Below are 14,569 nucleotides of genomic sequence, written 5' to 3'. Positions count from 1 at the left end.
CATTCACATGAAGATCATTGCCTCAATTGAGGAGTTATTGGGTGTTGATGTTAGTGATGCTAGTGGTTTACACTTAGCCGAATTAAGAGACGATGAAATTTATGTATTTTTGCCAGTTGGACTCTTTGAAGAAGAGTCAGATAGATGACTTGGTCTCTTTGTTGATTCATGTTCATAGTTCGCAGAAGCTCATGCCAGATTGAGAGAACACTTTGGACGCTTACTCAGATTCACTGGACGTGATTGATTTGCAACAAGATACATTGCCTACCATTTCCATGGAGGAGTTAGATTCTGTATTGGCTAGATTCTTGGAGTATGCTAGGAGAGAGAGAGAGATGCAGGGAGGAATCTTCTAGAAGATTCTCTATTTGATGACTAGGTATCTTTTTATTGGGCCATATGTTGGTGGCGCCATTTTTTATGTAAACCCTAATTAGGGCAATTCTAGGGTTTTGTTGGCATGATCTTGGTTGTTGATCTTCTATCAATCTTGGTCATCCATTTTGTAAGAGACTCTATATATACCTCCTTGTCTCTCATTTGTAAGAGAGAGTTTTTGTAGAATTTTGGTATATGTTGCAGCTATTTGAAATCATAATCATTGTTCAATTGTTGGTGATTTTGCTCTTCAAATGTTGTCTTTGCATTCATGGTTCTCAATTCCTCCAAGTTAGATTAGAATTTTAGATTAGAATTTATTTTCATGTATGTTAGATTGAGTGAAAGATTTGTTGAATATATTTGTGTGGAATCCTTAATCCATACTACTAGCCTCTGGCCGCTGGTAAGTGCGCCTTGTGTGGTCAACTAGGAATTCGAGTAAGCTTAACTTCAACTATTATGTGTCCCTTGACAAGCATCAAATTGGATGGTGTCAATGTTTGATGGTGATAGTCTGAAAATCCTTAAGTATACCTTAAACGATTGCACTAAGCTTGTGTCAATACCTATTTGTGAGACCTTGCCTAGTTTGATTCCACTAGATTTGATCATCATTTCCTACATTCTTAGGCTTAGAATAGATTTCCTGAACCCTATTTCTTTTGCCCATTTTTTAGTAAGAATTAAATCCAGAATTACATTGCTAAATCCTAAGTTGTCACCTCACCTATTCCACATATTTCATGATTGAAGAAGATAATCCTAACATTTGCTTTAACTCCCCAAGTGAACACAGCAATTCACATCAACCATTGAGTTACCCACTCGTCAAGACCTGACATGTAGAAACCTTGGAATCATTTTAGTTGATCTTATCCTTAGCATCTGAGGTGATTTTGTTCAAGAGAGGGTAAATTACCTTGGTATTTTATTCTGAAATGTTATGTGCATAAAAAACATACTAAACTGATTGTGCTTTAAGAGCTCCAAGTTTATAATTTACATGCAGCATTTCCTTCCCTTGTTTTTGCTTATATGCAAGATAATTATACTACATCTCCCAATGTTTTCTTCAAACAATAAAAGTTGGTGTGACCAAAATCAAACCTCAGCTCGGTCCTTTATATCAGTATGAAGGGTACCAAACATTGATTCCATACCTGCTACGTATGAAGGAAATTGAAACTTACTCAGAGAGCATCAACATAAGTGCCCTCTATATGACCATGAGCCAGGCATGCAGCCACATAGTTATCTAGTAATAGCTATCAAGGCTCCATCATCCAGCCCAACCATACATTATTATTCTTAGCATTCGTAATCTGGTACCATCTCAGTAAAGGGCCCACCTCATTACAGCATATGAGCTACATAGTTTATTTACCTATAAGTATGATTGACTTCAGGATAGGGTATATGTTTTTTAAATTGACAATTCTAAAGAGATGAGAGTTCCATCCTAGAACAATGAAGGAAGACAAACAGAACTATTAAAGTATTTTGTTGTGCAAGATTACCTTCAACCCAAATGCTCCTGCATCAATATTCCTCTGTTAAGACCTATTGTGACCTATTTCACACATGCCCCATTGCAAATGGGGACCCTTGTTGTTTTCTTTTTAGGGTCTTGTCTTACCTTTGCAATTTCGTATCTCCATCTTCTTTGAGAGTTTTTGAATCGAAGTTTTTGAGAAGTCATCCTGAGCCAAATAGAGAGTTCATGCTTAGAACAGTGTTTGAACGTTGTCAATGTGCTTAGAAGGTCCGAAGGACGAGGATCGCAATTGCTCTGGGTCATTTCTGACAAAACTTTCTATTTTTAGGAATTTTGCTTTTTTTTGTTTTTTTCTAAATTTAGAAAGTTTTGTTTTTGGCATTTTGGGGGCAATCCGGGAAGTAGCTTTTTTGGCTTGCTTTTTGCTTTTTTGCTTTTTTCTACTTTTTTGAAAGTAGAATTAGGGTTTTGTTCCTCGAGTCATATGATCAGTGCCCATGTTGTCAGAATTGAAAAATTATGTCTTAAGTGTAAAAAGCAAGGTGAAAACCCTAATCTAGGGTTTTGTTCCAGATGATCCAGGTATGAACATGGCAAGTCAGATATGAACATGGCAGTTTGATTGAGGATGTCTGGAAGAGAAGTGGCATGAAGATGAAAATTTGTCCAAGGGAAGATCAAGTCCGACCAACCAAGCACATGGAAGAATGGCAAATGAAGGTTAAAGTCCATCCATGTCCAAGCTTTCTTAAAGTCCGTCCATGTCCAAGCTTTCTTAAAGTCCGCCCAACTAGTGGAATGGTTGTCTAAGGCCAAAGTCCGCCTTTGGCATGATCAACATCAAAGTCCGCCTTGGAAGGAATGTCTACAAAAGGGGTAAAGTTTGCCTTGGCCAAGAGGAAGAATGGCGAATAAAGGTTGAAGTTCGCCTTGAAGGGAAACAAGCATGTCAAAGCCAAGAGCATTGTCCAAACACTTTCCAAGTCTGCCCTACCAAGTGCATGGCATCAAGTCCACCATGTAGACAAAGTTGCAAGGATAGAAAAGCACATAAAAGATATGGCAAAGAAACCTTCAAGTCCACCCAAGAAGAAAGCAAGAAGTTTGGAAAGATGACAAGACTTGCATAAAGTCCGCCTTGGCTTGTTAGCCTCCAAGTCCGCCTAGTTGGGAAAGCATAAAAGCAATGTCTAAGACGACTCAAAAGTCTACCCAGCTTGGAAAATATGGGAAGGATAAAAGCAAAGAAAAGAAAGATATAATTTCTTCGCCAAAGATTAGCAAAGTCTTCCCTTAAAGACAAGATTAAAACAAGACAAAAGACAAAGCATGAAGGTTTAGTTTGTCCACAAACAAAGGGTAAAAGCAAAGCATTGTCCAAACACTTTGGAAGTTCGATCAAGCACATAAAGAGATGGCCACACAAACCTTAGGTCCGCCTTGTCTAAGAAACATTAAAGTCTGCCCAAGTTGGAAAGCATAAAGTTGTGATGGTATAAGAACTAGTGAAGTCCGCCTAGGACTATCTAATGAACTTCCAATTCCGCCTTACATGAGAGAGAGGTCGAGATGGTAAGGTTGAAATGAAAAGAATTGTCCAAACTAGCCAAGTTTGCCTATGGAATTGGCCAAGGTAAATTGCACAAACACAAGTTGGCAAGATGAATTACACAAGGTTTGGAAGTTGACAACACATGGACCTTCCAAGTTTGCCTAGGCATAAATGGAATATGTGAAGATGCCTAAATAAGATGAAAAATTCGCCCATGATTTGAAGATTAGACATGAAGATGATCAACTTGCCATGACAAAGGAAGAAAAATGGCTAGAGGAAAAACAAATTTGACAAAATAGCACATGAAATCAAGGGTCAATCAAACGAATGGGGTGGAAAAATTAAACTTGACACATAGGAATATTTTCCAACACTTAGAATTATTTTCAAAGGGAAAATATTTTCAACACTTAGACCTATTTTCAAAAATTCAATTTGAAAGAAAGATCTAGAAGATTCTTTGCTTTTTTAAGCTAAGGATGGATTCTTGAGAAAAAAAAAACTTTCCATTTTGGAAAGATTTAAAACATTAAAACATAAAAAAATAATTAAAAATAAAAAAAACATGGAGCTCCTAAAATTAAAATTCTTAACTCTATATATTTTCAACCAGTCACTTTCAAATTCATTATCAAGTTGGAAGATTGGAGTGCAATTGAGAAGAAGTTTTCTTTCTTTTAGATATTGTGGAAAATTGATTTTCAAGAAGGAATTTTGAAGAATTAAAAAATTTAGTGTTGGAAGTCAAAAACAGAGAGCTTTTTTTTTAGTGTAAGACAGAAGTTTCATAATTTAAGGTAGATTTCAGTCACAAGAGCAATTTCGAAGATCCAAAATCTGAATTTGATTAAATTCTTTCACCTTTCTGTCTTATTTCTCACAAATTTATCGATTTCTTGGCCAAATTCTTCCACTTTCAGTCTGATTTTTCGCAGAATCTTAGATTTTTAATAGGCTGAACATGAAATTTTCAAGTAAAAAGGTCTTAAATCAGAGTTAAAATCTTCAAGTTTTCTTGAAAATAAAATTAATTTTTCATGAGTTTTGCAGGTTAAAGACCACCAAAGGAGTACCTTCCATAAAAGCTCAGATGAAGTTTGCCAGTAAGGGAGTGCAGCCAAAATCAAAGATCAAATCCAAATGGAAGAATGTCATAGATACTGACCTTGGGCATCTAGATTTCGAAGACTTCAAAAAGAGAATGTATGACCATGATGGATACCTGCCAACACCCATTGCTCGTCGGATGATGAGGAATGGCATTGTCCAAGCAGTTGGATTTCCACCAGCTAAAGAATGTGCCGAGCTGATGGTTGAATGTGCTATGCACTATGATGCACAAGAAAGAGCGATCATTGCACCTAATGGAAGGGTATTAGCTAATATTTTAGAGTTAGCCATTCAGGAAGTGTTTGGAATACCAAACTACAATAAAACCTCATTAAAAACTAAAGAAGATACCCAAAAGATCTATGATGACTAGTCTAAACTCTGTGCGGCAAATATCAACAAATCATGGTTGGAAAAGACAAGACCTTCCCAAAAGAAAATGCCAAAGAAGCTGCTACACCCATACTTCAAAGAGGAATATGGTGACATTATCCTACTGCTAAATAGAGTAATGGGCAGCCCTCGGGGTGTGCCATTTGAAACATGGGTGTACTACTTCATTGATGAAATCACCTCAGGAGTCAAGATGTTCAATTGGTCCCGCATAATCAATAACAATCTTCAAAAACAATTGACAAATTTAGAAAGGACAAAGCCATCTTACATGAGCTCTTACATTGTCTACCTGTTGGCCAGAAATTATACATATTCTGGACTGATTTGCAGAGGCATAGTTGGCAATGGTGAAAATGAATTCAAGTCTTATGACTGTTACCCGTAGTTGTAGCTTAGTGAGATGAGCCATTTCAAGCGAGTAAATGATGCATTTCTGATGTATATCACAAGGACGCTACAAGGGGGAACTCATCAAAGGCTATCTCCTAAAGCTAAGAGTTTAATCAGCAAGTATGGATCCTGGTTTATCCAGTTTCCGAAATTCACATTCATAAGAGTTCAAGGTTTTGCCAGTCGTCCTTACCAACTTCCAATCTATCCCACCAATAGAATGGTCCTACTAGAAGTTCTTAGACAACTGGAGACATATCAGGGCTTCAAAAGAATAAGGCAGAAGGCAGCTATTTCCTTCCCAATCTTTATTGGAAATATGTTGGAGTCTTGTCCAATGGCATAGGCAACTGAAAGTGCCAGGCAAGAGATGCAATGGTATCCCTTCACATTCTACTGGTCCAGAGCTAACTATGATCCTCACAACAATATTGGGACAGTAAATGGAGAGAGCTACAGGCATAGAGTGGACTTAGAAGATGTTTGGGCAGATGTTGCAGATGAATTTGACATCAGGAAGAGACTATGGTCCAGATTACTAGTAAGCTTGATCAAAATAACTGAACTTTTTCGTGTACCTGATCAGTTGGAAGATAATGCAGAATACACTCAGCCACGCTTTGACGAGAATACACCTCTTTTGCCTATCAAATGGTCAAAACCTAAGCATGCAGACTTGGCTACTTTGATGCGGCCAGTTGTGAAGTATTCTCGTTGGTGGGTCGATCAACAAAATCATGTACGAAGACGGAGAAATTTGACCTTGACTTATGACCCAATGGGTGAAGCAAAAGAATGTTCTTCAAATGCAGAAACATCTCAAAGTGCAAGACCGATTGAAAGTGCTAAAAAGAAAGGAGTGGAAAGCTCTTCAAGAACAAAAGGGAAGACAATTGTAAATGAAGGACCTACTCAAAAGAAACAAAGGATAGAACCATCTCGTTCTGCGGCATCAGGGAACACAATTGATACATTGTCTATTGATGAGTCATTGGCAAATATGGAGATTCCTTCCCCAATTCATGGAGAAAATGTAGAGTCGGTCCATCAAGAAGATGAAGAGCCCCTGTCTCCTACAGGCACAGAAATATTGGAGTTAGATAATGAGGTGGATATGCTGGGCAACGAATTTCAGGAGGGAATGATTTCCGCTCTTCGAGGAGGCCAGAATATGCCATGTGAAGAGAATGATCAGTAAGTGGAAGGCATTGAACAACCTACAGTTCCTGATTGGCTGAAGGAAAGATTGAAAATTAAGACACAAGTAATAGAAGATCAAGAAGAAGATGATATGGCCGACTTCTTGGCCAGATTAGAACAGGTTGTTGTAAAGAAGCCAACCAAAAGGTTTTCCACCATCTAGAGAGATGAAGCCGACTGTCGCACGGTGCAGATTGTTGTGCCAAAAGTAGACAAGGCAAAAGAAGATATTGCTCCTCTTGAATATGCAATCACTACAATCAATTTGGGACCAACTACTAAGAGTCAAGAAGTTGAAGACTTGAATAATTCAATCGCTTCCATGAATGCAAGACTGGACAAAGAAGTAGGAAAGAAAAGGGAATACAAAAGAGAAGTTGAGCACCTGAGGGAATACATTCAGCACTTGATTAAGCCACTCAATCAAAGCCAATCCAGAAGTTCCTCCACTTTTAAATTCACAAGAAACAGTCAGATATTCTGAGGAAGAAGCAGTTACGGCCAGAGAAACCAAAGAATGGATGGCAAACAGAAAAGAAGAAGCAGCAACATTTGCGGACAAATTGAGATTGACATATGGGCAGACTTCCTTCCTGCTCTCTAGAATTGCAAGCATGGCGGAAGCATGGACTGGTCTCCAGTACATTAAAGATAGGATTATCCCATGCCTTGGAGTACTGAAGGGCGTGCATAAACAGGAACTGATTAACAAAGAGATAATTGCAGCAGGGGCTACCTATGATTTTAATCTAGGTTGCCAGTTGGGGTTCGGGCACGGGTTCGGGTTCGAAGAACCCAATACGCCAATACGGCAAAATTTTGAAAAGGGGTTTGGGTTCGTTAGTACAAAAACATGTAAATTCTTTATATATATATATGTTGATATTTGTGAAGCCTATAAGCATGAATTAAAAATTTGCATGTCAGATAGCATCATATAAACAACAAAACAAACATCAGTCTTCAACTCCTCTTTGATCTTGGAAGCCAAATTTTGTTCACCCTTTCTTCAACCTGCTCTCATAAAACATATGTTTGCAACACAAATGAGTTGAAATGAGTGAATATAATGTTTTAGAAGTCACTTTTAGGATATAAGTTTCACTTTTTAGTAGGCGGAATTCAAAAAAAAATTAAATTTTGCATATAATTTGCTTTTTGGGGCTGCCCAGCCGCCTGGTTTCGACTTGGGTTCGACTGGGTTCGATTGGGTTCGACTAGGTTTGACCTGGGTTCGACCTGGGTTCGACCAAGGACAAACCACCTCTGGGTTTTTCAAACCCTGGTCGAACCCAATCCGAACCGGACCCAAACCACGAACCCATTCAAACCAGGACCGGTACCAAGGGGGTCCAAGGGTGAACCCGATATCTTAGATTTTAATGCATGGCATTGGACATTAGTTGCACACAGTGAAGATTTGGAGAAGGTAAATGCAAATAGTGCTAACGTCGAGGAGCAAATAAAAGAGATTCAGGATAAGATCTTCCTTATAGCTGCAGATGTGCTTGAGAAAGAAACAATTAGAGAAAGTGATATGCAGTTGGAAAGCCTAAAGCTTAGAATTCAGGAGATTTTCTTCTACATCATAGGACCACTCCTGAAGCAAAATTTGGCTAAGGCATCAAAATTCTTGTCCATCTGAGATGCCTTCCAGAAACAGAAGCTAGAGTGGGAGATTGTTTTTGTCGCTTGCGCAGATGATCTAGACGGATGGGAATACAAGATCAACATGTTGCCACATGTCACCATGGAAGAGGTCGACTCAATTGTGTCCAGATTCATTGAACACACTAGTGCCTGCAAGGATAAGGATGCACCCTCTTAGGAGATGGCTAACTAGGCCTCTTGTCTAGCATGCATTTGTCTCTAGTTTTATTTTTAGAAACTCAATCTAGGGCTGGTGTCTTAATCTCAGCCGTTGATCTTAGATTGATCTCGGCCATTCATTCATTTTTCAAAAACTCTATATAAACTCTAATTCTCTCATTTCATTGTTGTTGTGGAGAGATTTATGAAATTGTTGCTTACAGCTACTTGAATAATAAAAGTTCATTTGCAAGTGTTTTCCTTGAGATCTTATTGTTATTAAGTGGTTGCATGCTTGCGTATCTTTCTTCAATAGTAGAATAGAATAAAATAGATTTGCTTAAAGTAGATTTGCTTTCAAAGTTGTTAAATGAATGAAGGATTTGATAGTTTAGATTGGTGAAACTTTTGCTCATACTTTCTTTGGATGGATGATTTTCGTTCAATGTGTAAAGTTAGCTTGAGCTTTTGATGTGGATGCTTAACTTCTACTTTGAATAATATTGTTCAATTGTTGGTATTATTCATAAGTATGAAAATCTTGAGCACAACCTTAGAAGATTGCACCCGCTTTGCGTAGTTGTCCAAGAGTGGCGAAACAAAGTGTTGTTATTGGTTTCACCTAGTCTTTACCATCTCTTGAGTTCATAGGAATAGCTTAAAAGTAGCATAGAACTTCTGAACCCTTATCTTTTTATCCTTTTTTTTTTGAGTAAGTCCAAAATCTGAAAATCCAAAAATAAACAAAAAAAGAGAACATTCATTGCCACATTTGTCCAAGTCCTAGCTTGTGAATGACATCTTTGTCAAGCGTAAGTCCCCCTTGTATTTCAGCATACATAACCAAGGAAGCTATCCAACATAAAGTCGCCTGTTCGCACATATAGACCTTGGAGTCGCCTTGTGGTCTTTCTCACAATCTTGGCACAAGTAGTGATTTTGTTCAAGAGAGGATAGAGTATCCTTGGATATTTTATTCTAATGTTCAGTATATGATAAAACGTACACCAACAAGACCCCAACCAATTTTTCACCAAACTACCACTTCTCTCCACTTTCAGTGAATAGGAATTTCATCAAATATTGTTGAATGCATGAAAGTGTAAGGTTTCAGATTTGTAAGTCTATAGCGTGTGTCTTTTGCAATACTCTTATCCACATTCACTACCACACTTGTACATTCAAATTTAAATGTAGAAATGACTGAGCTATTCAGAACAGAACAGAATATAGTATTTTATTTCGATGATTGCAAAAACAGTAGCAGAAATACATAGGAATAAATATATAGAAGGATCTGATCTCAACTCAGAGAGAAATGTGAATGAAACCAGCGCATTTATTTGGAATATTAACCAAGTCCACAGATCTGTATTTACAAATTTGCATTGGAAATCATCATGCCAAGCTTGTGATGGCAACAAGAACTCCCATGCCACTCTCGGCAATCATACACTTCTAGGAAACCTCAAATCAACCAGCATAAATGTGTCTTCTCAGCATATTACATTCGTAGCAGCAGCTTAAGATGCTCGACTTGCCAGATGATTGTCATACACCACTCCTCAATGCAGATAAAACCTAACAATCTATTTTGCAGAGTCCTACGCCCTACTTATGGGTATTTGGAGGCCAGCATTTTACACTATTCACACCTAGAGCAAACTCCAACTCCAGCGAACTCATTCCTTATGCCCAGCAATATCAGCTCTCACACCAAGGATAGACTCAATAACCCATGCCAAGGATTGACTCAATAACCCACACCAAAACCATCGCTCAATTCAACACATAAATAGCATCCAACTTAATAATGTTATCGACCAGCCCCCAAGGTGCAAATGTTAAGTCTTTCCAGCAACCTCCTGCAAATCCTCTATCACCCAGCAAGAAAGCTTAACAATGGTGTCCCAATTTGTCTTAGCAATCTCCTTAAAATCCTCAAAATTCCGAAAATTGTCTTGCAACAAGACTTCACAAATTTCGGCAACTCCAAATTGTTGAAACCCAATGTGAAACCTAAGTGGCTCCACCATCAACAAACTAGGGTAGATATTTCAATTGCCCTTAGGGTTTTCATCCTAGGGCTTTTGGTCCACAAGAAACTCTCTAAATCCAGAAAAAAGAAACTAATTTAAGCATGAAAAAATGAGCTCCAAAACATTCTTTTATAATAAACCAAAGAACTTTCTCAAAGGCCATTTCAATTTCCCACTTTTTATTATTTCATTAAACTCAATAATAATGTGACCATTTTAATAATTCTTTTAATTTTCACTTTAGTCACTTTAATAAATTAATTAAAATAAGTTATTGTAAAATGATACTTTATTGGACAACTTAAAATAATTAATTTACTTTATTCCCTTACTTTCCAACGTTAGCCTATGGGAATAAAAATAGGCTTAGTGGTCGCCTTCGACTACTCCTTGGAAGGGGACATTACATCCTCAACTCAAAGTTTTCCATGTGAAACATTTAAGGCATTCAAGTTTGTTCATTGCTAATTTTAAATTAACTTTGATTTTAATCTTCAAACATCCTGCCAAAACACCATTCGCTTACAAGAATAAACATCTTTCTAAAATATTCACATGTAAAAGAATCATAGATTGAATCTCCATTTTAATAAAAGCCTAACATGTTGCCTATAGTCTCTTTGAAAACAATTGAGTCCCATGATTTTATCAATACCCAAAGATGGTAATAGAACATTTTAAAATGCTTTTTGGCACAAAATTATAAGTTTTCCTTGAAAGTAAATTTGAAATCAGTTAAAATATGAGAAATGAAGAGGACTACCAAGACCCGCAAGAGGCTCATCTAACAATAAAATATCCGGCATGCGTACCTGTCATTAATTGAACAATATAGTAATCAGCAAACTTTTGCTTAATTTATTTAGAAAAGTTTATATCTATGAAAGAGAGAACTCTAGACTTTTCTCAAATATAATATCGGTGTCTATGTATAATTTTGATAAATAGCAAGTTGATGGTTACTTACAAGCTGAACTGCTAGTGCAAGACGACGCTTAAAGCCATCACTTAAAGAACGGGGATCAAGATCCAAGGCAATGCCATTAAGTCCAACCTACAACATGTCCATGCAAAAAAATTACACGACCATAAAAAGTTATACAAGTGGTACCATAATGTTTACTCTTCAATGATAATCAAAGACCATAAATGAAAAAAGTCAATATTTAAGAGAGAACAAAAATTGACATCATACAGCTAAAATCGTAATAGATCACAAAAATTCACTAAAACCACAATAACAGAAAAATTCAAATTTATGTCATACAGCTAAAATAGCTGACTCAAGTCTCATTCTAAATTGCTGCATGAAGAATTGATCTTCCAATCGCTTTTTGAATCCAAAAGTCAGTTCCCCAGCCACAGTATCAGCCAAAAAGTACCTAAATCAAAAGCGCAAATTCACATGTTGAGCATTTGCATTAAGATTATAGTGTAAAGACCATAGCAGCAAACGTTTGCAGAAAAAATCGGCAACCATAAGTCTTAAGATTTTTTGAAAAAATAAGATTTTAAAAACTTGTAGAAAAAAAGAAAATAACTACTTTTATTTTAAAAACTTAAGGGCATTTCCATAGCACAGAGATATAGAGAGCAAATAAAATAGAGTTTAACTCATGAATTGTAGAAAATGGATTTTTGTTGTTTACATTCATATTGCTGACTACATAGGCAAATATTCAGTTACCTTTTTAAAAGGGCAGTCACCAAATACACCAAATAGTTGTCTAAGTCTGAGATCAAATATTACCTTAAGTCTATGAAGTAACTGAGATCAAATTTATCAGCCAGCATTCCAGCTACTGTTGATAATTTAGTAAAAGAGGAAGCCATTTTGAAGTGATCCAAGACCTTCATTGTGATTGAGGCAAAGAGTTTTCTAGGGGTAGTTCAATATTTGAGAAAGCTTATCAAATCATATTCCACAATTGCAATTCTTTCTATTCCCTAGTGTCAATTGGCAAGTCCTTTATGGGGTAGAATTCAACAAAAGGCTTTTGTTTAGTTGAAGTAAAAGAATAGCAAGCCATTGGTTTTGGCAATACCTAGCTTGCAACCATTATTTTAGTTGGAGACAAATGATAATGATTATGTGTTGGAGGCTATTTTATTCAGATTTGTTTCATGGAGCACTTTGGATATATTGCTCATATAATGAGTTATATGTCTTTGTCTGAGCAAAAAATAACTATATCAGTTATAAATTGAAAATCATATATCTATATCTTTATCTACATCTATATATATTATATGTCTTTGGGCATTTAGTGTCGTGGTAAAAACACTTCATTGGTGAGGCAGCCACCAAGGTTCAAACCCTGCTGGGCCACTGAGCTAGCATGCCTTGTACCTTCGCTAGGCTGTTGAGCTCGCGGGTTTGAATAAATGAAGTGTGGGGAGTTATGGCCTCACAAAAATGGCCTCATGGGAAGAGATCCTCTGTAAATGGTCTCTTTGGGCTCAGACCAAACTAAAAACCCAAGTTTCCTCAATCAAAAAAATATATATATTATATATTATATAATATATTGATAATTAAATATGTACATAATAAATTTTACATTATTTTTGATTTATAGTTTATTATATAAACATTAATATATATTAATAGTCTATAATAGTTTAAATTTTAAAACTACTTTATAGTATTATATACTAGCTTTCACAAGGACGTGTCCTCGTCCCCTAGCCGTTTTAGCGACAGGGGGATGCCAAGGGGATGTCCCCTTGCTGTCCTCACTACACCAAAAAACCTAGGAAATGCCAAGAAACATCCCCGACTGTTTGGGGACAACTTCCCGTCCCCGAGACAGCAAGGGGATGTCCCCTTGCCGTCCCTCATCCCTAAAACGGCTAGTTGTCCCCGAGATGGCAAGAGGGCATCCCCTTGGCGTCCCCCATCCTTAAAACAGCTAGCCATCCCTTGCGGCTGGGAATGATTCCAGGCTTACAAAAACATAAAAAATAATTTTTTATTTTATTTGATTTGCTCCTATCAGTCCATGGGGGGCCCACAAGGACTTCTAAACCACAAAGGAACCCTAATTTGACATAAACCAAAACAAAACACTATCCAAGCAACCAAGACCAGTTGGGCTACCATTGGATGATCCACATCTACAAGAGGGTGATGTGACTCAGATAGCCCGAATGAGGTTTAGTTTCATAGACTATTGTATTGATGTTTGAGACTGCTGTTACAATGCTTTATTGAAATTTATTATGCCATTATACTACTGCTCTCATGATTTATTTACATTATAATATTGTTGTTATCATTTATTGACATCTCTCTCTCTTGCCCTCTCTCTCTCTATAATACATTAATATATTTATATATTAAATAGTTTGTGTATGTCGTCCTCTACCATCTCCTAAAAATGGCCCTCTAGGGGACATCCTGGAAACATGTCCCCTTTTAAACCCTATCCCCATCCCCAAAACACCGTGGAATGTAGATTATAAACTATAGGGGTTTGCTCCTTCCCTGTCAAAGTGCCATCTATAATAGTAATAATTTTAAAGTTAGTGTATAGTATTAATTATATACTTGTTCACATCAAAATCCATGGGGCGAGGGGTGTGCCAGCTTGAGTCATATCGAAGCCAGCTATTTAGAAGAGATTTGCTAGCTGCTTCAACACTATCTCAATATGCCCCCCACAATTTAGGATGATTGAGGCCCTTTCAAATTCAGTTGATGACTGCCATTGCTCCTCCCGCTCCTCTATTTAGGAATTTTCAAAGGTCGGAAAGCAAACTAATGGACAAACTAACAAACCGTTTTCACGTTGATTCCGCGCTGACTTTGTTTCCATCTCAGATCGGCCCTATTTTGAGCAATTCGGTAATTTCACAAGTTTTTCTAGGGTTTCGTGGGTTTTGGCAATGATTTTTTTCACTTTTTCTTTTTTTTTTTTTTTAGTTTTGGGTGGGGGGGGGGGGGTGTTTAACATGACTTTAACACAATTTAAATGCGAAAAATTGTTGAATTGGGTCAACAATTCTTTTGTGAATCGAGATTTTTTCAGGGACTAAATCGGCTGGCTCCACGATTCGCAATTAATCGAGAATAATTGAGTTTTTGCAGATTATTGCTTCTTTAGTATAGACCATATATTACAACCACGCAGCCTTTCAGAAGTCCTTAAAAAAGAAGATCTCTTGAATCACTTAGCATGTAGCTAACCA

The 14,569-nt window shown here is 37.1% G+C and overlaps 1 protein-coding gene across 4 annotated transcripts in view; it reads right to left on the bottom strand.

The window, feature by feature from the left end:
• The window catches only part of LOC131073801 (ABC transporter I family member 11, chloroplastic), a 161,362-nt gene that overhangs the window by 68,298 nt on the left and 78,495 nt on the right, over positions 1–14,569 (bottom strand). For all 4 annotated transcript variants that reach the window (XR_009112995.1, XR_009112994.2, XM_058010313.2 and 1 more), the window contains exons 6-8: positions 11,646–11,760; positions 11,346–11,432; positions 11,142–11,190 (exon numbers count right to left, since the gene is read on the bottom strand). Coding sequence is in view for 2 of the 4 variants with exons in the window: in XM_058010313.2 (XP_057866296.1) it covers positions 11,142–11,190; positions 11,346–11,432; positions 11,646–11,760 (251 nt within the window). In the remaining 2 variants the exon portion in view is untranslated. The remainder of the gene's footprint in view (positions 1–11,141; positions 11,191–11,345; positions 11,433–11,645; positions 11,761–14,569) is intronic.

Source organism: Cryptomeria japonica, chromosome 1 (assembly GCF_030272615.1).
Source record: "Cryptomeria japonica chromosome 1, Sugi_1.0, whole genome shotgun sequence".
Taxonomy (NCBI): domain Eukaryota; kingdom Viridiplantae; phylum Streptophyta; class Pinopsida; order Cupressales; family Cupressaceae; genus Cryptomeria; species Cryptomeria japonica.
The sequence above is the reverse complement of the archived record's forward strand: the minus strand, read 5'-3'. Positions and strand labels throughout refer to the sequence as shown.